The following is a 22,219-nucleotide window of genomic DNA, read 5'->3' on the forward strand; positions in this document are numbered from 1 at the left end:
GTTCACAGCGAGGTGCTAAGGAATATTTCAAAGAATAAAACTGAAAGTAATCTGAAGCAAAAAAAAATCAGCGCCAGCATACATTATGTTAATGACATTGAAAAATATAGTACGATAGTACGGCCCTATTTTGTTTTAACCGACCTGATAAGGCCAAATTGGCAATTTTTAAGTATCAACCGCTCTAAAAAAAGATTGCAGGTTAAACATCCTTCAAATTTCAATTCTCAGATGGCAATTCAAAATTCTTCGGATTGTTATTCTTGATCAAAATGGGATAGTTAAAAAGCCAAATAGTTTTTCAGCAACTTATTTTGGTTCTTGCATAAACTTGAGAAAAAAGTGAAGTGAACGTAACGCGGAGAATCAGTCTTCGATCAGGCAATGTTGCACATATTAAACACCATAAATCTTCAAAAAATGATCGCCGGTGCAAACTGCAAACTGTTTGTACTTAAGTGGGAGTATCAAATAAAACGTTGTCTTTAACATTTTTGAAATGCCTCGAACTTTTTTGTCTTTGTTGAAGTTTCGTCGAGTGAGTAAGTACACTTGGAGATAAATTTAAAAGTAAGGACAGTTTGCGGCAATCATTTATTTAGAAATTTCAAATAATCAGAGTTGTCCTCTATGAAACTATCAAAATTTGGTAAGATAAACTTGCCAGTTTAACCCTGCTCTAAATTTTAGGGTCTTATCTGCATTAAATTTTGCATGGGATTGAACTCTTATTAAAAGTACAAAAAATTCATGCTAATAATCAATGAAAACAGCTGTTTCTTATTTTACGCAGTTTTTGATACCAAATTTTGATAGTTTTGGAAGGGTAGCTCTGATCATTGCTTTTAGTCTATACAAAAATGCGCTGAATTTCGAAATAAAAGTTTTCAAAAAATGGAAATTTAAAAATGGCAACTTTGATGATTTACAAAACTACTCTTTCCGACTGCCCTTTAACGGGTACCGAATAGGCTGATATTATCAAACTTTAGAAGGTGAAATTTGAATCGTGTATGAAATATCATCAGGTTATTAGACTAGTTAGCTTGCCTCAATTAAACTTGGATTCATTTCGTAGTGCGATCAAAAACGTGAGTTTAAGCTTAGTTATGTTAACTAATGGAGCTTACATCAGATTCGATAAAACAGTTAACATAACATTTCCAACAGGAGAATATTTGAAGAAGAGGGCAGACTGAGTCTTCAGTCTGGCGAAAAACGCCAAAAAATTATTTATGTTGGTTGAAAAGTTCGCAAAGTCGAAAAATAAGAATCTGATGAGCTGAAAATAATTGAAGTTAGATTCAAAATATCTTATAGTCGCAGTTTTTCATTCACCTGTCTTTAACTCAATACGATCTGTGGCAATAAAAATTGGCAAGCAAAGCGGAAAAAATGATGTACCTTTTTTCGTCTATATTTACAATTATTCTACTAATGGATTAGAACAAGCGACGTGCTTTTTTATTTCACAATTGCATCAACAGCTAAAAATCTGCATCAACTGTAGCACAGTTGATGCACAGTTGATGTTCACAGCTGCATCAACCGGTGTTTTATTTTGAGTTGCTTTTATCATATTGTAAAGCATAATTAATAATTAATTTTGATTATTATCGGAAATGCCTAGCTCGATTTCAAAATTTTTTTTGATTTTGCTTTTCTTATCGCTGATTTTTTTGTTTTATCTTCAATTTTCCTGTAAATAGCTAAATAGCAGTGCATTATTTAGAAATAAGTTTCAGTTTTAATCATTTAGATATGTTTTTTTCACAATTTTTCAAGAAGTTGATGTTTTTCAGAGACACAGATTATAACATGTTTTGAAATATTTATGCGCTGTAACAATGAAAAACTAAGATTTCAATGTCGAGCTTTTGTATAAAAACGCCCTAAGCCATATTAAATACTTTCCACAGGCTGAGATAGGTAATGGGGGGTTAAAAGATAGTTAGAAATAACGCCGCTTTTTTTCTCTAAGATACAAAAGCAATTAAACACCTTAAGAAAGCCTATATTCACTGCTATTTGATGATTTACTGTTTTTACAGCAGAAAAATTTTTAATTTACAACCTCAACTTCAAAACAAACAGGTTAGCCTAACTTTGTGGTTATTTTGGCTTCTTATAATTTTAAGCAAATGAAACTGATCACAAGTTATTGACAGCTTGTTTTTAAAATTTGTTAAATTTTTGGTATTTAATATCAAGCCAAAAACGTTAAGTTAATTTGCTTGATTTTACCACATTCTTTTCTGAATAATCAACCCTAAATTGATAGAAAATTGATAAACTATTTGATAAAGTTTGATAGAATTTTTATTTCTACAGTATTGTAATTGAGAAGGAAGGATCCCGCTCTGATAACGTGAGTTTCATTTTCATCCTTTTTTTATTTTAGCTCAATTCAGTACAACTTTACAACACCAGAGGCGAATTCAGGATCTTTTGGTCCGAAATCGAACGGAACAGATTTCTTCTCTATCATAGATTTCCCCTACTCGAAACTGCCCTCAATGAGTCAGCCACACAATGGACCAATTCACATGCGAGAGTTCTGCCACTTGAGTTTTGATTGTGTTGTATATTCTGACTTAGACAGGAATTTGCCTTTGGATCAGCTGAACAATTTTTCAGCATTGATTGCTGCAGGCAAGTTAAGTTGTCAAATAACGGTAGTTGTCGTGGACCTACTTACTTTACAATCTCTAACACCCCCCGCCCCCTATGGTACCTACTTAAGCCCAGCCCTTTAAACAGCCCTTTAAATAAATACAGTAAATAAGCACTAGGGCGTTCTATTGAGAATGCTAACTTTGCTGCATTCTGATTGGTCCAAAAAACGACCATTTTGATCTACTTAACAATCACCCCTTTCTAGAAGGGGGTGTGACGGCGGCTGTCATGCCTTGTGTTAGACTTTGCTAGTCTATTTGAACGTTGAGTTATTTGAGTGAATTGCAACTAGGGTGTCAAGGTCGGGACAGGTCTCCCAACCATGACAAAGTGCTAAACTAAATTTAACACTCTCTGATGCTTGCTGAAAGATTGTAGTCATATCATATTTATTGAACTTGCAGCCAATTCATATCAACTGAACTTAAATTCATCATTTTAGTTAGTTTACCAAGCTAGTGTAGGTTACCATTTCACATGGCTCAGCCTGCAGCCTTGAATCACGATGAACGTTCAGACTTTTTAGGAGTTCCAGTTGTTTGGCCTAGACAAACTCCAGAACCACCTTTTAATTGGGATACTTGGACCGGTCAACTTTTTTTTAGCGATTAGACTGAGGGAACATTGCGACCCAAACGTACTTGTATCTGAACCAGCCGAAGTATTCGATGAACTTGCTTCCAAAGCAGAAAGAGTAGGAGAATCCGAATCGACCACAGATACCGAAAATTGTATCAAACGGGATCAAGCGGAAAATAGGAAAACTAACGAGCAAAACGCCGAGCGGCGTAAGAAAGGTCCAAAAATTGGACCTAACATCTTTTATCACGAGGCTACTCAAAGGGTAAAATCAAGGCTGTTCTTTTCTCTAGTGACCGAAGAGAAGAACGTTTCCTTCAAAGTTCGCTCATGTTAATCTGGCCACGACACAAATTAAGGATTTCTTGAACAATGCACAAACTTGTTTAAGAAGAAAAAAACTTTATTGTCGAACGTATGCATCTTTAAATTTCGTCACAAAACGATCGCGAAGGCTTAGAAGGAGTCTTCTTCCGTCTATCGGGACAAGCAACCCAATGTGGTTGGTCGATACAAATCAAAAAGAAGGTCGTTTGAGACCTATTCATAGCAAAAATGTGATTTAAAGATACTCAGCGAGAACTATGCATTCGACCAGGTGATTTGCCGAAAGACTCTTTAAGACCAATCCTTTTACAAGCAAAGGGCTACGTCACCGCTTCAGCACTACCAAAAACAAATGGACTGAAAATCCTCAACTAACAATTCTTTGTCCACTCAAAACTCCTTCAAGACTAAACAAGAACCAACGATGTCGATTCAAAAGAAAAAAATCTGCGAAACAGAATATCCAGAGCTCAAAATAACAAAAAATCCGACAATCCGATAAAAAAAACAGAGAATCCAAACCATGCTATTTCTGCGGCAACAACTACTTATCAAATCATCGCCAATCTTGCTCAGCGAAAAATGTTACTTGAAAATCCTGCGGCAAGAAGGGTAATTTCCCCAAAGTATGTATTTCTCGGAAAAACGTAGATAACTTTGACGAATATTCAGAAAATATCGCAGAAGAGGAATGTAATTTCATAACTTCAAATAGCGAATCGGAGTTCTCTATTTCAAATATATCTGTATCAGAAAAATTACCCGTAGAAATCAGCTGAATACAACGTAACTCTAGGTCGCAACCGACCTAGTCGGTCAAAACATTGGAAGTAATTAACAGAAACTCAGGGAAAATTAAATCTTTACAAGCCACCATTTTTACAAGCCACCACAAACTCAGGGAAAAATTAAATCTTCACAATTCACCATCAGAGTCAATATGTCATTCTTCAAAGCAAGAAATGACACAGGCAGCTCTGCCTGTTTCGTAAATAAACGTACCGCGGATATTATATTAAAGTCAACGTACAAGTATTATCATTAGAAGATCACCCAGTCGACATTTGTTTATCGTTTACAATAGAAGACCTATAACACTTAACGATACGCTAGTAGCGAACAGTTTTCCTTAGGTTGGAAAGTCGATAATGCAAAGTTTTTAGTCACCGAAAAAAGAACTACGTGTCTCATGGGCATAGACCTCTAGGGCCTTTTCGGAATCGATACAGTCCAGGAACTCTATCAACCTATTCTGGAAATATCAGAATTATCAATTTCCGAAGAATCACAAATCTGGAAAAGGTAATTTATATCCAAAAACAGTAATGTTTTCTCAAGGCTATGAAGATCAAAAAATCACCGCGTTCACTCGGTCAGACCTAATTGTACCAATCCAATAAAAAGGACGCACAGTTCCCATCAATATCCAGAAAAAAAGTGCCCCTAGAAGTATCCAAGCTAATAAGCTAATCAAAGAAGGCCACATAGTAAACTTAAACAAATGTAGCAGTGACCATTTTATAGCGCCTGCGCTGATCACCGCAAAAAGGAGGGTTCAATAAAATTTCCTATAGATGCTAAACCAATGAATGCTCAAGTTTATAAAAATCAATACAGGTTGCCCAATCTTTTAGAACAACTTGTCGTGGCGGCTCAAATCATCAACTCACAAAGTTCAGGCTCAGTATGGTTCACTTCCTTAGATCATAAATATGCTTTTAGTCAACTACAGATGAGCGATTTAGTTAGTAGCCGTTGTAATTTTAAAAAAGTATGTGGAGAGTTCACTGGCACATATTGTTTTAAGACAGGATTTTATGGTCTTACTGATATGCCAAAAGAATTTCAGAAAGCCATGGACAATACTCTACAAGACATCCTGGGGGTTATTTGTTTCCATGACGACGTTTTAATTGTTTCCAGAGGGTCCGTTGAGGACCTTATCAGAACTGTTGAAAAATTATTCCAAAAACTGAATAAGGGAGACTTTGCCTTGAAACTCTCGAACTGCAATTTCTCTGTCGAAAAAATTACTTGCCTAGGCTTCGATATAGATAAGTTTGGATACATTCCGAGAAATTCGACAGTAGAAGCAGTTCTGGATCTAAAACCCTAGAACACTCAAACAGCTAAGATAATAAATGGGTGTTTTAAACGAATAACAAAGTTTCCGTCCGAACCTCCGATTCTACACAGAAAAATCCAGACCATCTTTAAAACCCAGTAAAAAAGCGAATATTTTTCTGAGAAAAATCAACAATAAGCGTTTACTAAGAGTCTGAAACTTATCTCAGAAAAAACTAAAATGTATCACTACAACCAGAAAAAAAAATCGAGGATAAAATGCCACGCCAGTCACAGCGGACTAGGTTTGGCACTTGAAAAAAAATTATCCGATGGTACTTGGGCATCAATAGCTATTGCCTCACCCCTCCTAAACGTCCAAGAGAAAAAGTGTAGTACTAATCAATTAGAACTTTTAGCCAACGTATGGTCATGTTAAATAATTTAGAAACTATTTACTCGGAAACAGATTTGAAGTCCTAACTGATCATAAAACTATTATTTCAGCATTAGGAACCAACAGAGGTAATAAATCTCACCAATCTAGATTAACCAGATATGCGGATAGATTATAAACATTTGATTTTGAAGTGAATCATTTAGCAGGCTCTAAATTAGGAATAGTTATTCTCTTTAACGTAATTCCTCTTCAGCAGCTCCCAAACCCCCATCTTTCGACGAGCAATTAGTTGTCAAATCTATTCAAAAATTCTTTGAAGCCCTCGAAAACCCGGTGAAGGAAGAATCTTCAGCCAACCCGGAAACAGACCCGTATTTAACAGTTTTAGCCATATTTAGTTCTTATGGGGAGAATCCACCCAATCAAGAAAATTTTATCACAAACTTCAACCACTAAAATTTTACTCATATCATGCCACGTATTCGCAAGAGGGCAAACGAATCTTGTTACCAACACCAAATAAATTCAACTCTGGACATCCAGCACAAGGGGCGACGGAAAGTTAACCAAAAATCTAAACCAGTCACTTTCGAGTATTTATTACGGCTGAAACATCTTAGTTAATAAAAAGTCTCATATCTGGTCTAATCAATATCATCATTTTTCTGAAAGAATTCTAACAAATAATTCAGTCACAGATGAAAGCTTCGATCGGTTATTGAATGAAGTTGCCCTAAACTCTAGATTCATCTTTTGTCGTTTTCGGCCAAAAGTGAGAACCTCAAATACAAGCAGACCTCGCAGAATGACTTCAAAAAAGATATTGCTGGCTGTAAAAAACAAGTAAATCAAGTACAGCCCTCGTAAATCAAGTACAAGTAAAACAAGTACAGCCCTCGCAAATTTTAGATTGAAAAGGAGTGTCAACACCGCTCAAAATCAACACGATTAGAAAACAGCAAAAGTCGGTGGTTGCGAAGGTTAAGAAGTCCCTACTGGGACTTAATGGAATCTTGGATGCGGCTATGCTACAGAACTGGTAGCGGACGACCCAACCCTCAGACTGATGAGGAATACCGTTACGAGTAATGACTACGATGGATTTTGCCGAATCCAGCCTTACATTCGTACATTCTGGTACTCGATCGCACTAATTGATGGATGCGTCATAATCGACGACAGAATCACCATTCCCGAGTGCCTCCAGAAAGCAGTTCTCTCTTGAATTCATCGTTCGAACCCAGGACAAGAGGCAATGATAGACGCGGCCCTATATGTGTGGTGGCTCAAAACTCATCGGGATATTGTGACGATCTGCAAAACTGTATCCAGTGTACAAAATTTGGTAAGAGCCCTAAGCCAATGAGCAAATTCAATTCCGCCAAGCCTCTTCCTATCCTCACTGCACCGATTTAGAACTCCAAACAGACTACCCGGTACCCTTGTCGGATGAAGAAGGACACAAATTTATATTTTAGTAGCAAAATTTCCGTTGGTCATGTTAACTGGTTCAACAGGTGCCAAAAAGATAATTTATTCTTTGACAGAATTTATATGCACGCATAGCATTCCTAAAGCCATTAAAACGGATCAATACTCAGTTTTAAAAATCAGTTAGTTTGTTAATTTTGTAAAACCAAAGATATCAAACACATTTTTTGTCCTGCGGCCGTGGTGTAGTGGAAATGACAATGCAAACCATCAAGAGAATATTAAGTGCTATTCAATTAGAAGAAAACTGTCCAAACATACAAGACTCACTGAAATCTATAATTTATGAACTACTAAAACTAAGAACTATCTGCACTACTAAAAACCATGTTATACGTTTTTTACTTTTCGAGTTTCAATTTGGTAGAAAAACTAAATCCGAATGGTCTATTATGTCCGACAACTTGAAGGAAAAACTTAATTTAGTTCAGCAAAACTTAGCTAGGGACGCCTTAGCCCCGGAAAAACTACGGGAGGCTTGAGACAGTAGACCAAGAGTGAAATTCATCCATCATGGCCAATCCAGCAGAAGCGTATCTCCCAGATTCAAAGTCGCTTCAGATTCGGTAGCGGACACTCCTTATTATCAGGTTTTGGAAGATCTTGCAAAATCTGCCGGGAGACGAAAGTGCATCAGAAAGACTTCTTTACACGATAAAGGGACGAAAACAAAATTTTGCGAACTTTAACAGATTGAAATCAGATTCTGGTTGGTTTTCTCAAAAAGAATTTGGCAACAGGAACGATGAGATTTCGCTCAGACTCCCTCTTGCCGTCTCCTTCAAAGTCGAAAAGTAATTTGAACTTTTGTTATCTAATCCTAGTCAAGCAGAATTATTCAGGAAAGTATTGTACAGGAGATCTGAAAAAATAAAGATTCAAATTATTTAGGAATAAAGTCACAAAAATTACAAACAAAACAAATTTAAGCGAAAAGAAAAAAATTATAAGGAAAACTCACTTATCCATCAGAATGAAAAGTAGCGATTATAGAGTTTTAGACCAATTACAGAAACCAAAGCAGTCCAAGATAACTAAAAGACTTCGAGACTCTACATCATCGTCATCTGACGGAAAGACTATCCCCACAAAGTTTGCACCAAGACAGACACTACTAGCCGAATCAAATACATCGAAACCGAGACCTCTCTTGCAGTCTACATCGAAATTCGGGCCGATTATACCAAATCTATCCCAAGTGACCAAGAGTCAGGGTCCAGTCATAGCCCCCACTCTGGCACCAGTGGTGGACTTTACACAGTCCTTGTCAAGTTCAGGGGGGTACTTCCACCCCCAATGGCCGAATCGTCACCAGCCAGGAAGTTAGTTCCGGTCGAAGCCACCCAACAAGAATAACCAATCAGCATCAAGAAAGCGACCGACACAAAAGAGCGAGCACCGAAGGACTCCAAAGAAAGTAACAATCTCGGCAGAAGAAAAGGTCAATCCAGCTCGATTTGTAACACCTAATCCATCAGTAATGACACCGATTTCGTCAGGCGACGATATCATAATCAGTCCTAGGAAGATACCACCGCAACGTTGCCCAGTTAGTTTTTCCAGCGCCTCAGCCAGAGTTCCGACTCCAAAATCTAGCCCGATAAAAGACGTCGATTCCTCTTTCAGACCCACAGGCCGGAATAGACGCCAAACCAAGTTCTTCGGTAGTCCGATCAGAGAAAAAGTGAAGGAGATAACAGTTTCAACCGATCCTCCTAAGGCAGATATTAGTGGTGCCGTTCCTGTGTCAGCGGAAAAGTTTTCGGCATCTTCATAAGAAACGTCATTTGGGAACATAAAAAAAAGAGGAACTAAATTTTTTAAACTTAATTTTAAATTTTTCAATTTGCAATTTGCAAAATTTTCCCTGGGGGGGGGGGGGGGGGGGAGTGTGAGAGTAGCTTTCATGCCTTGTGTTCGACTTTGCTAGTCTATTTGAACGTAGAGTTTTTTGAGTGATTTGCAATTAAGGTGTCAAGGTTGGGACACGTCTCCCAACCATGACAATGTGCTAAACTAAACTTAACCTTCTCTGATGCTTGCTGAAAGATTGCAGTCATATCATATTTTTGAACTTGTAGCCAATTCATATCAACTGAACTTAAATCCATCTTTTTGGTTAGTATGCCAAGTTAGTTTAGGTTACCATTTCACAGGGGGAAGATTGTTAAGTAGATCAGTTGTCGTGTTTCGAAAAACCATTAGATATTTTAGTACATTCAAAACCACGCAGAAAATCTATCGATCAAAATTTCGAAATTGAATATTACAGAGTGAGTTATTAATAACTTTTATTGTATTTTCAAATGGTATCTGGTTTTAGGTCCAGCCAGACGAAAAATTGAACCCTTAATGAAGAAAATTGGCATAAATCTGGCTGAACGTTCGAGGACCCAATTCTGGATTACAAGTGACCGCGAGAGTGCAATAAACCCCGGCAACGGGAACCATTTGACCCCATATCTCAATAGAGCCTTCAACTGGTCTGCTACTTATGGCAACAACGTAACTTTTTTCAGCGGCATGAGTGATGTTGAAAAACTTCGTAAGCCAATTGCGAAACGTGAAATTGAAAAAATTGTTCGTTCTGAGTTTGCGAAGAAAACTAAATTAGTGTGCTGGATAATGAGTAATTGTGCTTTTTCATGGACTAATCGATTGAAGTTAGTCAGCGATTTGGTTCAAAGTTTACCTGAAAAATTGAACTTCTGGGGGCGCGGAGAAAATTGCTTGCGGAATGTTAAGGACAACATCACCTTTCATGGAAAACTTCCAGGCACTCAATTCGACTTGAATGGCGTGATAAAAGACTGTGTGTTTTATTTGGCGTTTGAAAACTCGAACTGTTCTCATTATATTACTGAGAAGTTCAGCAATGCGCTCAATGGCTACGCAATTCCAATTGTGAATGGGTGGAGGGAGAGTTATGTGCAGAGGTTGGCGGGTAATTATAGTTTTGACTTAATTGGAATTACTTTAGTAAAATATATCCTATGGGCAGCAGCAAATTAACCTTACAAAAACTATACAGAAAACTTGTTGCATACAAATATAATAATTTCATACAGGCGCGAATCTAGGAATTTCTCGAGGGGGGCGGATTTTCAACAAAATTTTGAAAGTTTTGTCGATCTTTTTTTTGAGGTCGACCAAATTGATTTTCTGAGCTCTCCCAACCACTATGAAGACCCTATTTTGGCCAACATTTCTGCGCCGCAGGCTAAATTTTAAATAACAGGCCAAAAATAGCGTTTTTAGGCACTTTTTGGAAAGGCGGCTTCAGAAAAATTTTAATGTCAGTCAGCCAAAAATGGTTATCTCAAAACAGTACAAAGAGGGGACCCTTTCGGTCGGCAGAGCGTCGAATCTCTGAGTCCCCCATAACCTAAACCCTCTACTGATTTCATACAGGGGCGTCTAAGATTTTCTCGCGAAAGGGCGGATTTGAAAAAACCTCATTTTTATGTCGACCAAAATGATCACTATAAAGACCATATTGTGAAAGTATGCCTATGCAGTCAATGTAATAAAAGAACGTAAAAGAATCAACTTAAATTCAATACCGTTATACCAGCCACTGGCTGTATGAACTCAACACGTTTACTATCACTTTACCTTGACGGTCATAAAACATTATATATTATCAGATCTGATTATAATACGTACATACTTTAACCTCTACGCCACTTTGCCACTTCAAAACATTTCATCAATAGCAATAATATCTAATATATCGCCTATAACAACTCATCATGTGTCTAAACTAGATCATTTTGACAGTATTTGGTAGTTTTATAACCGTTAGTTATAACTATCTATCCTTACCTTTTTCCTCCCCACTTTAAAAAACTTTGGGCTCCTCGAAAATTTGTTGATGACCGTCATTGGTCATACTAATCGCCGATAATTCATCGGCAAAACTTAAATCCTCCGTGGCAAATGGACCGCTGGAATCACCGCTCGCATGGATGACGTCGGCCGTACCGTTCACTATTGCCACCAGCTGTTTCTTCTTCGCCCTCCTCCACCGGTGCCGCGCATCGTGTGTGCTCTTCCTGACGAGCACCCAGATCCTCCGATTGACACGATAGGGAAACTATCACTGCCTTTGGCGTGTGCGACTGAATCACATTCCCTGGTTCATCCGACTTCATCGGGGTACTGATTCTAACTCGCCTAGCCGACGGTAACGTTGGGCTTTGTTCGTCTGTTCCAATTCGCAGCAAAAAAATCCCCTCCTGCCTGATCGATTGGGATACGCGTCCGATGATTTTCCGCTTGAGCAATGTCGACTAATTTGGCCACATTCGTATTCCGTTGACTATTACGTATACTTGATATAACGACTGCAAACGAAATCTGTCAATGACGTTTCCTGCTGAATCTATGACCGCTCGAATTCCTGACCTATATTTGATGACTCGACGCAATTTGTTTAACATATCTCCAAAATGTCCAGACACATTCTGATCCAACCAGTAGTCACATCGTCTTGGACATAATCCTGCCCCCCAAAAAAAGGAAACAACTCTCGGTCAAAATATATACCTCTGCGCTGCGTCGTTTCGTGCTTGGGATTTTTCTCGGAGACGTTTGATAAACGGACTTTTTCACTTTGTCCCCTGTACTGGTCGCAATCCTAGCGTTACCCCTCTTCTACTTCTATTCACCTTCCTCGGAGTATAATTCTATGAAGCCTTCGGTTCTTGACTTTTTTCTTCATCCGAAGTGTTCTGCGTTTGGCTGACAACATTTACGCTGGTCGAACCGCTGGTAACCACCCTTGTGAATAGTTTTTCCCCCAAGAACTTAGGTTGTCTTCGATCTCTTAGTGGCCGTGTATTGTGTCGAGTTATGGCTGTATTCTGGCTGGTTGCACTCCCCTGAGTTGGTCCCACACTAGTCTGTGGTGGAGTTTTCTCCTCTTCTATTTTTATGTTCATTGGCATTGGTTGAGGCGGCGACAATTCCTTCTCGGTAGCCTGCGGCTTTTGTGTATTAATTTCCTAGAAAATGCATTGTCATTTTCTTCCGTTTTATCACCACCCTGTTCGGCGGACGACAACTCTATCGGGCTAGCTGGGATTATTGTTGTCTTCATTCGGAGCGCACTTCCCTCTTCCGAACTTGAATACGGTACAACCCTCTTTCGGCAATCGTTTTGTCAAGTCCAATGTCAGAGGTTCACTTTTCATTCCTTCAGAATGACTACTCTCTGCTGCCCGCTCTGACACCAATGGCTTTAGTAGTATCTGCCTTTTGAATTTTTCTCCGGGATTTTAGTCGACATGAGACCCTCCGTGCAAAATTCGCGAATTGACTTAGCCACAAATCCCGATGACTGATCCGTTCGGGTTATCCGCTGTATAGCGTGCAGTGTAAACTAATTTTCCAAAACTCTTTCATAACCGTTGTTGTACTACGCGTTTTTAATTGAACCGTCGGGATTTTTGTCCATTTTTGTACCGTTTCTCTTCTCTCTACTCTTCAGCCATTAACCGGGTTCTGCAATTTTTAGCAAAGATATCAAACTTTAATTGTTTTAAGTAATCCAATCTATTAGAGGTGATTTATTGCTTCTCATAAATCATTCCAATTGGTTGATGGAAGCCTATTTGCCATAAATTGTTTGCTGCTTGGAGCGAAAACTATCATTTTGTAATTTTTATTGCGTGTGGGTGATAATTTTCATTAAAAAATTTCAAATTTAGAAAAAAAAACATTTTATTTTCCTACATTTACTTCTTTTATGTTAATACTGTTCCATAGAGCTTAAAAAGGCAGTTGGAGCAATCAGGATTTCTCCCTAAAATGAGCAATCTGCTTGAATTTTAGCAGGCGTTTTTTAAATGATTTTTAATTTTTCAGATCCCCGATGAAATTGAAAATATTTAGAAACCGAAACCTTCAAAGCCAATTTGATGAGCTCTATAAAAAAGTGCACAATATGGTACGATTCATTGCGCTTAATTTTCAAAATTTAAATTTTTCTGACCATCCATGAAAAGGACGAATTCTTTGAAAACTCAAATGAGAAACTTTTGAACTAATTTGACGGGTTTTATGAAAAGCATAGAATGTTTTACAATTAACCACGCTTAAATTTCAAAACAACAACTGACCAATTTTTAGTGATAACTTACTATAGCATGCGTATTGTACATGATATAATATTTTTCCGACCTTCGACAAAATATTTGAATTCGGAGTGGTGTTTCCCCCGACAAGCTTCGACGTTTTAGCTAGCAAGTTTTGACTGCTTTTCTTATAGTCTGAAAGACATTTATCACTTGGCTTTTTTACATGTGATGCTTTTTCTGCAAAATTTTAGGGCTTTAAAGGCTACATATTTGGGATAATTTTTAATCTGTTTTCAATTACTGAATAATTTTAGCGACAAAAAAATCTGCAGTTTAGCGCATTGCATTCAGCGACGTGCTCTTTCTGATTGACAAAATATTTGGCTCGGGTTTGTCTTCTTTTTGCCAAAATACATAAATTTTTCATCTCTTAATTTCGGGCGGATGCGCTGCCAGAGAAAAAAGATTTGTTCAACAATTTTCGGAAAACGTCAATTGCATTCAGCGACGTGCTCTTTCTGATTGACAAAATATTTGGCAGGGGTTTGTCTTCTTTTTGCCAAAATACATAAATTTTTCATCTCTTAATTTCGGGCGGATGCGCTGCCAGAGAAAAAAGATTTGTTCAACAATTTTCGGAAAACGTCAATTTTTGCCCGCTCCTCAAAGATAGTTTTGGCAAATTACTGTATTGTTTTATTTAGAGAACTCAAAAAACAATTAAGTTGGCGTGGAAAAGGGTTGCCGAAAGGTTGAGAAACGTTTTGAATATCCGCCTATTTGAGAAAAACTTCGATCAGCGCATTTTAGGACGCTTCTGTTGTGATGTGAATTCTAATTTGAAATTTAGAACAATTTTCTTGGTGGCGAGAAAAACTTATCTGAGTTTTTAAGAGTAATGAACGTAGTGAAGTGTCTTATATAGGTCTTGCTGATTTTTTTAGGAAGACTCTCAAAGTGTTGATGCACTTATATAACTATGCACTTTTTGATTTCAATTGAAATTCATGGCTGAAACTGATGTAATTGGCACTGTCCAAATACGAACGTGGAAATGGCGCAAAAGTTTTCGAACAATTTCTAGTTTCGAAAATAGAATTTAATTTTTAGAAGTCCTGTGGAATAAAAACTTTACCTGTTGATCCAGTTTTTCAACTTGGTTTAATGTTATCAAAAAAGCGCTAATCTTAAATCGTTCTTGAAATTCAACGAACTGAAAAGGCATCTATTTTTTTCTTTGGAATTCGAAAGTTGAGTTTTTTTATGTTTACTTGCGTTCATTACTCTTTTCCAATCTTCGTTCTATGTTTTGTTTATTCAACCTGAATAACTCAAACTGAGTTTCAATGTAATTAAAAAACCTTTCTTAGTAGTTTTTTAGTTATTACTATCTGATTCCGAAAACTCCTCAGCCAAATCAGTCCCATCTCACAAAATAAAAAAGCAGTAGAGCAAGAAAAAGAATGTTAGAAATTTTTAACGATTTGTTTTTATTTTTGTTTTGTTAATAATTAAACATGCCTGAATCAGGCTGTGCCCCTTGTACAGCAACAGGCTGTACGACCTTGTTTCAGTTGATTTAAATTGGGGTGTTTTAAATAAAACCTGCCAGAATTTTACCCCCTCAGAAGTTGTTACATGTTCTATATTCCAGGTTCCTTCATACACGTCAAAGATTTCTCGGATATGAAAGAATTGAGTGATTATTTGTTATATCTGAAAGGAAACTTTGAAGCCTACTTGGAATACCACAACTGGCGACAAAACTTTCAGTTCGCAGCCGATCCCACAAAGTCTCTCCACTGCAGGATTTGTGAGAGACTCAAAAAAGAGAAGGAAGAAGGGTACAAAAATGAATATCAGATCTCTGATTTGAGAAAGTTTTTTCGGAATTACCAAACTTGCAAACAAGATTAACTTGCCTCGTTCATTACAATAGAATGCTCAGATTGTAAGAGCTAGCTCATTGTTGAGAAAATTTCTCAAAAAAGTAAATAATAAACTTTTTCTTCAAATCATATTCCTTCAAAACTGTTTATTACTGTATATTTTGCCAGAAAATGAACGTTAATTAATAATCATTATCTCTAATTATCGAAGAAACGATGTAACGTAAGGCAATCATTGTTCGTGTTTTTTCGATAGAGTGGGACAGAAGGTGGGGGTTGGAATTTCAAAGGCTTCGAAGATTTCGTCGACTTTTTTTCGGTGGAATAAATTGATTATCCGAGCTCTTCCAAATTTTTCTCTAGGGACCCTATATTGTCTCAAATTTCTACACAGCAGGCATATTCTGATGAAAAAAATCAATGTTTTGAAGTTTTTTGATGATTTTTTTTTGGCGCGCACTGCTCCCTTAAATTTAGTGTCCATTGGCGCTGAAGGCTGTCTTAGAAAATTTTTAGTGTTGTCAAAACAGAAAAAGATGCCGTGAAAAAGTTCCAAAGGTAGGGCCTGTTGCGTGATCAGTTAGACCCTTTCCAAATCCGCAAAGAGGTGATCGATTTTAGAATTGAATTTAAGAACAACTCTCAAATAAAGCAATGCTTTAATTTGACTAAATCCATCATTTTTTATGTTCCAATTATTGATTATCACATTGAATTACCCAGTCACTATCACTTATATAGTTCTTGCTGACTTTTTTGTTTGTTTTTGATTTACTAGAAGTTTTTAAAAAGCTCTAACAGCTACAAGTAAATTCATACATGTTAAGGCATTTATGAATGCATTAGGGTGTATATGCATTTTTGAGTTAGATTCAAAATCATTTGCTTTAAATTAGCAGCTCTCCAAAGACGAATGGGGAGAGGGCTCAAAAAACATGATAAACATCTAGTTTCGAAAGCGGATTTTATTTTTTGAATTTTCAGTGGAACGAAAACTCTACCCATTGATCCAGTTTTTTATAGTGTCAATCATCAATTGTTTTTTGAGTTTCGAAAGTTGTTAATTTAGAGTTAAGCGCCCTAAAATGCTCAAACTCATATCGCAAATGTTATATCTTGTAAAAGTGTACATGAAAAAAATCATATGTTTTACTCTGATACGAAACACGATGTTGTGAAAAAAAAATGCAGCCCAAAACTGCACAGTACAACGATTCCTTAGATAACGTTTTATAAGTGTAGTCGTTCTATTTTTAACGAATTCCATTCAAATCTCATGATTCCGGATCACTTGAAGTCTACTTGAAGTATTTGAAAAGGATTAATAAATTGTAAAAAAAATCGTGAGACCTTAAAAACATCATTTCACTTCAACGAAAAAATCTTACCAAAAAAAAACTTTTTGTGATTGAAAAAGTGTGTAGTAAATATATAGAGGCACATAGCACATTGGAAAGGCGTTCACTTTAAATCGTCAGATCTTGTAATCGATCCCATGCCATGGCAATGATAGTGTGTGAGGACAGCTTCAGGTCTACCACAACCTGACCAAATTCGGCTGCAATAGTGGTACCACGTAAAAGTTCTAGACGCAAAAAACCGGCCTTGAGTTGCAAAAAACAGCTTCGCTCAGCAAAATAACAATGTCTGGAATGTGGGGAGATAATACAAATGGACTATCCTCGACAGGACTGTTAAGGCATACTGATAGCTCATCTGCGATTCGCAGTAACTACAATTATTATTAGTTAATTATTGTAAAAGTTCGTACCAAGTAAGAAAAATGCAACGTAAGGCCTATAAAGGTATCAAAAAAAAGTGTTGCGTTGATTCATTTTTAAATGGATTATGAGCCAAATTTAAAGGCTTTAACGTTAAAAGCACAAAATATATCGCACATTTGTTGTTCTATATTGGTCATATTGGCAATGAAAAAATTCAGAAATTCAATTCACCGGAGTACTTTGAGTTGATATAAAAACTTCCACAGATGGCTTGTTAAAATGCACAAACTAGTCTGAAGAAAAAACACACCAACCAACTTTGAAAGTCAAAACAAGAAGACTGCTGTTCACAGATAAACAGATTAATATCTTGAGATTTTTTACACTTTTTAAAGTACTTGCAGTAGTTTTTGAACAATTAAGCAGCTTCACTCAGTTCAATTTGCTCGGTGCGCTGCTTTAATTGGTGCATTTCATTTGGTGATGCATCAACAAAACATTTCAGCGAAAAACAAAGACGTAACATTGAAGCAACAAGATATTAAGAAGTCACATTTTTTCCTTGAAAGTGTTAAGTGTTTGAATTCTAAACAAATTTCCTCATAAACATAATTTAATTGCACAGACATTAGTTTAAAATTAAGACTTAATTTGATTTCATTCGTTCAGAAAATCCTCTTTTGAGTGAATAAAAAATTCCAGCTGTCCAGAAATTGTTTTTAGTTTATATACCCAATTTAAACTCGCCTTGAAATTTCATCAAATTAAAGATTATGTAATTTAAGCCAATTTGCATAAAGAATTGTTTTCTCGATTTCCCATGAAACGTTTGTCGTCTTAACAGCTCTTGTCATATTAGCCGGTTGATTAAATTCAACAAATTACATAAAAAACTTAAATAGCGTGAAACAATCATCCTAACTTCAGTTTTCCAAACATCCATAACTCTATAGAAAAACGTCATGTCATATCTGTTTAACTGTGAGCTCAACGCATTAATTAATATTTTCAAATGATTCAAAAAACCAAAAGTGGTTCAAAAATGGATCGAATAATAAAAAGACCCCAAGCATAGACAATTCTTTGAGTTTGCTGGAAACCAGCACAAAAACGGCTGCTAAAAATGTTTGTTCTAAAAGGTATTGTTTATTTCTAAGTTTTTGTAAAATAGCTGCACAAAATTTAAGCTCGTTTAAGAAAAAACCACAGCCTTTACAAGTTTCTTAAAATTTTTGATTGGTTTTTTTATCCAAATATTTTGATTTATCCATTTATTTTATTGCTTTTTGATTACATGTCTGACGTTAATTTAGAAATGTTAAAATCACTTGTAAAATAATCGTTTTTTGTAGCGTAAATTTAGAAAATGTTTTTAGTGGGACCATACTTTTAATTTGGTATCATACGCACAAAAACGTCGTTTGTGAAGATGAAAAAAGTTTTGATTGTCCGTTCAGAAAAACTCTGACACTCGGTCGTTCTGCCATGATAACAGCCCAGCTCTCACGTGGCAGAGCGAACGAGGGTTTGTTAACGAACGAGGGTCCCCCCTTTGTACTATTTTGAGATGTCTAGTTCCTAAAAACGCCTTTTTTGACTTCTTTCAAAAATTTGTCTGCGGCCAGAAAATTTGGCAAATTAGGGTCTTTATAGTGGTTTTGGAGAGCTCAGAAAATCCATTTGGTCGACCTAAAAAAAAGGTCGGAAAAAATGAAAAAACGTCAAAAATCCCCCCCTCGAAAAAAACCTAGATCCGCGCCTGCTTGTCTTGTCTTCAAGATATTTTCCGACCACTTCACCAAAAGCGGAGGAACTTCGATAGTGATTTTTGCGACGCATTTGACAGTTTAAAGAAAACCCGTAGTGATCCAAATGCAATATCATAATAAAGCTCTTTCAGCCGTGAACTCGATTTCACGAAAAAAAATTAGAAGCTCACGCAGTTTTGAGAAAAATTGGTCTGGACTTTTCCGTTTTTCAAACTAAACGAACCGAAACTTAAGAAAAACACGATAAGAAAACAAGCTCCCAATTAAACCTAATTTTATTCTAACTTAGCTATAATTGTTTGTCATTTTTGCAATTTTTGCTTTTTTGATTTAACTGAAGAAAAACAAGATATAACTTAATTAGTGCATTAACTAAAAAAAATCATGAAATTAAGAAGTTGAAATTTTTCGATGTTTTTAATGAATTTCTTGTTTTTATATTTTTATTTTTTATTCTGTGTGGCTATCTTCAGCCGGCTATCTTCGTATTAGTTTTGTAAATATTTCAAATTGTTTTTGTTTTGTGAGAATTGGTTTAAAATGTTTTTTTTTCAGATATTTTTGTAAATTTAACTTAAGAAGCTTGCTCCTAAAATAAATTAAGTACGAATCCCACAGCAGGAGCAGCCGTAAACAATCGATTTTTTGAATGCAGAGTAAATTAAGTTAAATTTTGAGCTTTAGGCAATTTGGCTTTTAAATGTAAACAAAAATGCAGACCAGTTTTTCTCGACACAAAGAGAAATGGAATATCTTATTCGCAATCTGGTTCATAACTGAAAATATCCTTCCGTACGAGTTTTTTGACAAAAAAAGATGTCCATATTTCCATTTTTTGAAATTTGTCGTAAAATTAAGCAGTTTGTTGATCAAAACACAAATTTTATCATTGCGAAAAAATCTTTAGTTATCAACAGCTTACGCTGAAACTTGGTCTCATTCATTTTTTCCGAGATTAAAAAAATTGGAACAACGAAAGCATGTGCTTTGATTCACAAAATGCAGGGTTGGCAATTCTTGAATTAACTGGCTGCGAAACTTTTCTTAAATTGTAAAGTTTAAGAATATTTACTTTTCTTAAATTGCAACGAACATATGGAGACTATTTTTGAATGTTAACTTTCGTTTGGGTACATTATTATATGTAAACCTCAATCCATTTACTTGAATTTAATTGGCATGTATCTTTCATCAAAGATGATGTTATCCATTAGGATATGAAATGTCAATCTCGTTATTTACATAACGAGATTTTTCTAGAACATTCCGACGTAACGCCGTCTTCCTTTTTTGGACATGATCAGAGGCTCCGAGTTTCGACTGCTTGTGTAATCTCTTTTTGCAGTGTGTAGAGGTGCAAAACTGTTTTCTGACTCTACGTGATCTCGCTGCCACGAAAACAAGTCTGCGACTCTGCGCTCTTTCGACGGCATCCAAAAATCCGTCGACTGATCTCCTCCTACCGAGTCTGTGTCTTTCCTAAACACAACTTGTCATCAAAGCAGGGTCGCTACTAAAAGGTCAATACAAACCAGGCTGGCTTCGAACCGCAGAAAAACGTAGAAACATTATGTATTATGCACAAAAAGACTTTTTATGTTCACTCCCGGGTCGAGGTTGTGGTTTTATGATCAGACGGTCGCGACCAAATTTTAGTATTTCTATACTGCCGCGATCAAAAATGGATATTTTCAGACCCCCGAGACCAAAATTTGATACTTCCAGACTTTGCGGACTGAGGCAATCTGTCCGCGACCGGCGCGACCAAAAGAATGTTAACCGCAACCGGAGCGACCAAAGAAAAGTTAGTGGCGGCGGTAGAAAACTTAGTCGCGGCAGTCAAAAATAGTCGCGACGGACAAAAAAGTAGTCACTGTGGTCGAAAAATTAGTCCCGGCAAGGTCGAAAAATTAATCGCCGCCGTCTAATTTTTCGACTGCTGCGACTAATTTTTTGACCATGTCTCAATTAATTCTTCGACCGACGTGACTAGTTTTTGACCACCGCGACTAATTTTTCGATCATACCGCGACTAATTTTTCGACCGCCGCAACTAATTTTTTTACCATCGCGACCGAGGTACGGCTTTCTCAGAGTTTGTCCGCGACTTGCGTTCCTGTCCAGCCTATGGATTTTCGGTCGCTGAATTAACATTTCCGCGACTAATACATGCTTTACGAAAAATTTTATGCCAATAAGAGTTTTTTCTCAAATAAACCTAAGAAGAGTTCATGGAAAAAAACATGAATAAAATTTCGTCTAATTCTGAATAAAAATAAACACCAAGTGAAAAGAACGCCTATTAAACGTATGGTCTTGAGCTGTAAGTAGATCAAAGATTAACCAATTTTATCAAAAAATTGAAAAAACAATTTCTAAACATTGAATCTGTGCGACTAATTTTTCTCGATGGTAAAAATTGAACTCGGCTTCAGAATAGAATTATAATTTTTGTATCGTAAAAAATTGTGAGCTTTAGTTAAGACATAATCTAAAAACTTCACTTCAAGAAAAATAATCATCCACTTAACAATCTCCCCCTATTATGGTATCTACTAAAGAATCTCCAGCCCTAAAAATAAATACAGTAAATTAGCACAAGAACTTATATTGAAAATTCGAAAACTGCTGCATTATGATTGGTCAAAAAATCGACCGTTTTGATATACTTAACAATCTCCCCCTTTCATGAAAGGGGGGAGATTGTTAAGTAGATCCAAAATTAAAGATACTTGTTTGCAATATCAAACAGTGAAGGTTCTAAAAGTTCAAAATAAGTTCCTGATTTATTGGAGGTGCCAAAATCGGGTCTTTTTGCTTATTCTGCTCAAATATCTTCAATCAATTTTGTTGATAGTCAATATATAAACGCAGAGTAGACAATAGTGATCGCATAGATGCGTTTGTTTAATAAACATGGGACAAATTTATCTTTATCCGATCTAAATTTTGGCCAAATTTCGAGAGGATGGGAATAGGCTTATTATGATTCCTGAAGCTGTCTTCAAGGGTGGGAGGATAGTTAGCAAGATCTGGGGGCATATATCGTATTTAAAGGTTTTAGTTTTGACTATAATTGAATTTTGTATTTCGATTTTTATGCTAGTTGATACGTTTTTCAATTTTGAAACTTTTATGCCAGTCGAGCTTTATGCTAGTCGATACTCCGCCGTTTTGTAATTAAAAGTTGACTTGAAATAGCTGATTACGTAGGAGTCTT

General features: G+C 36.4%; 2 protein-coding genes across 3 annotated transcripts in view; both read left to right on the plus strand.

The window, feature by feature from the left end:
• LOC134849377 (kelch domain-containing protein 1-like) overlaps positions 1 to 22,219 on the plus strand; it is a 381,010-nt gene that overhangs the window by 134,725 nt on the left and 224,066 nt on the right. The window lies entirely within an intron of this gene.
• On the plus strand, positions 1,448 to 15,648 carry LOC134857048 (glycoprotein 3-alpha-L-fucosyltransferase A-like). 2 transcript variants are annotated; one of them, XM_063873390.1, is made up of 5 exons: positions 1,448 to 1,701; positions 2,052 to 2,094; positions 2,402 to 2,652; positions 9,861 to 10,481; positions 15,272 to 15,648. In XM_063873390.1, exons 1-5 carry the CDS (start codon positions 1,623 to 1,625, stop codon positions 15,532 to 15,534), a joined length of 1,257 nt encoding a protein of 418 aa, XP_063729460.1. In that variant the 5' UTR covers positions 1,448 to 1,622; the 3' UTR covers positions 15,535 to 15,648. The 2 variants fall into 2 exon arrangements, with proteins under 2 accessions (XP_063729460.1, XP_063729461.1); XM_063873391.1 differs by having other exon boundaries at positions 9,861 to 10,473; positions 15,272 to 15,431.

Source organism: Symsagittifera roscoffensis, chromosome 1 (assembly GCF_963678635.1).
Source record: "Symsagittifera roscoffensis chromosome 1, txSymRosc1.1, whole genome shotgun sequence".
NCBI classification, from domain to species: Eukaryota; Metazoa; Xenacoelomorpha; order Acoela; family Convolutidae; genus Symsagittifera; species Symsagittifera roscoffensis.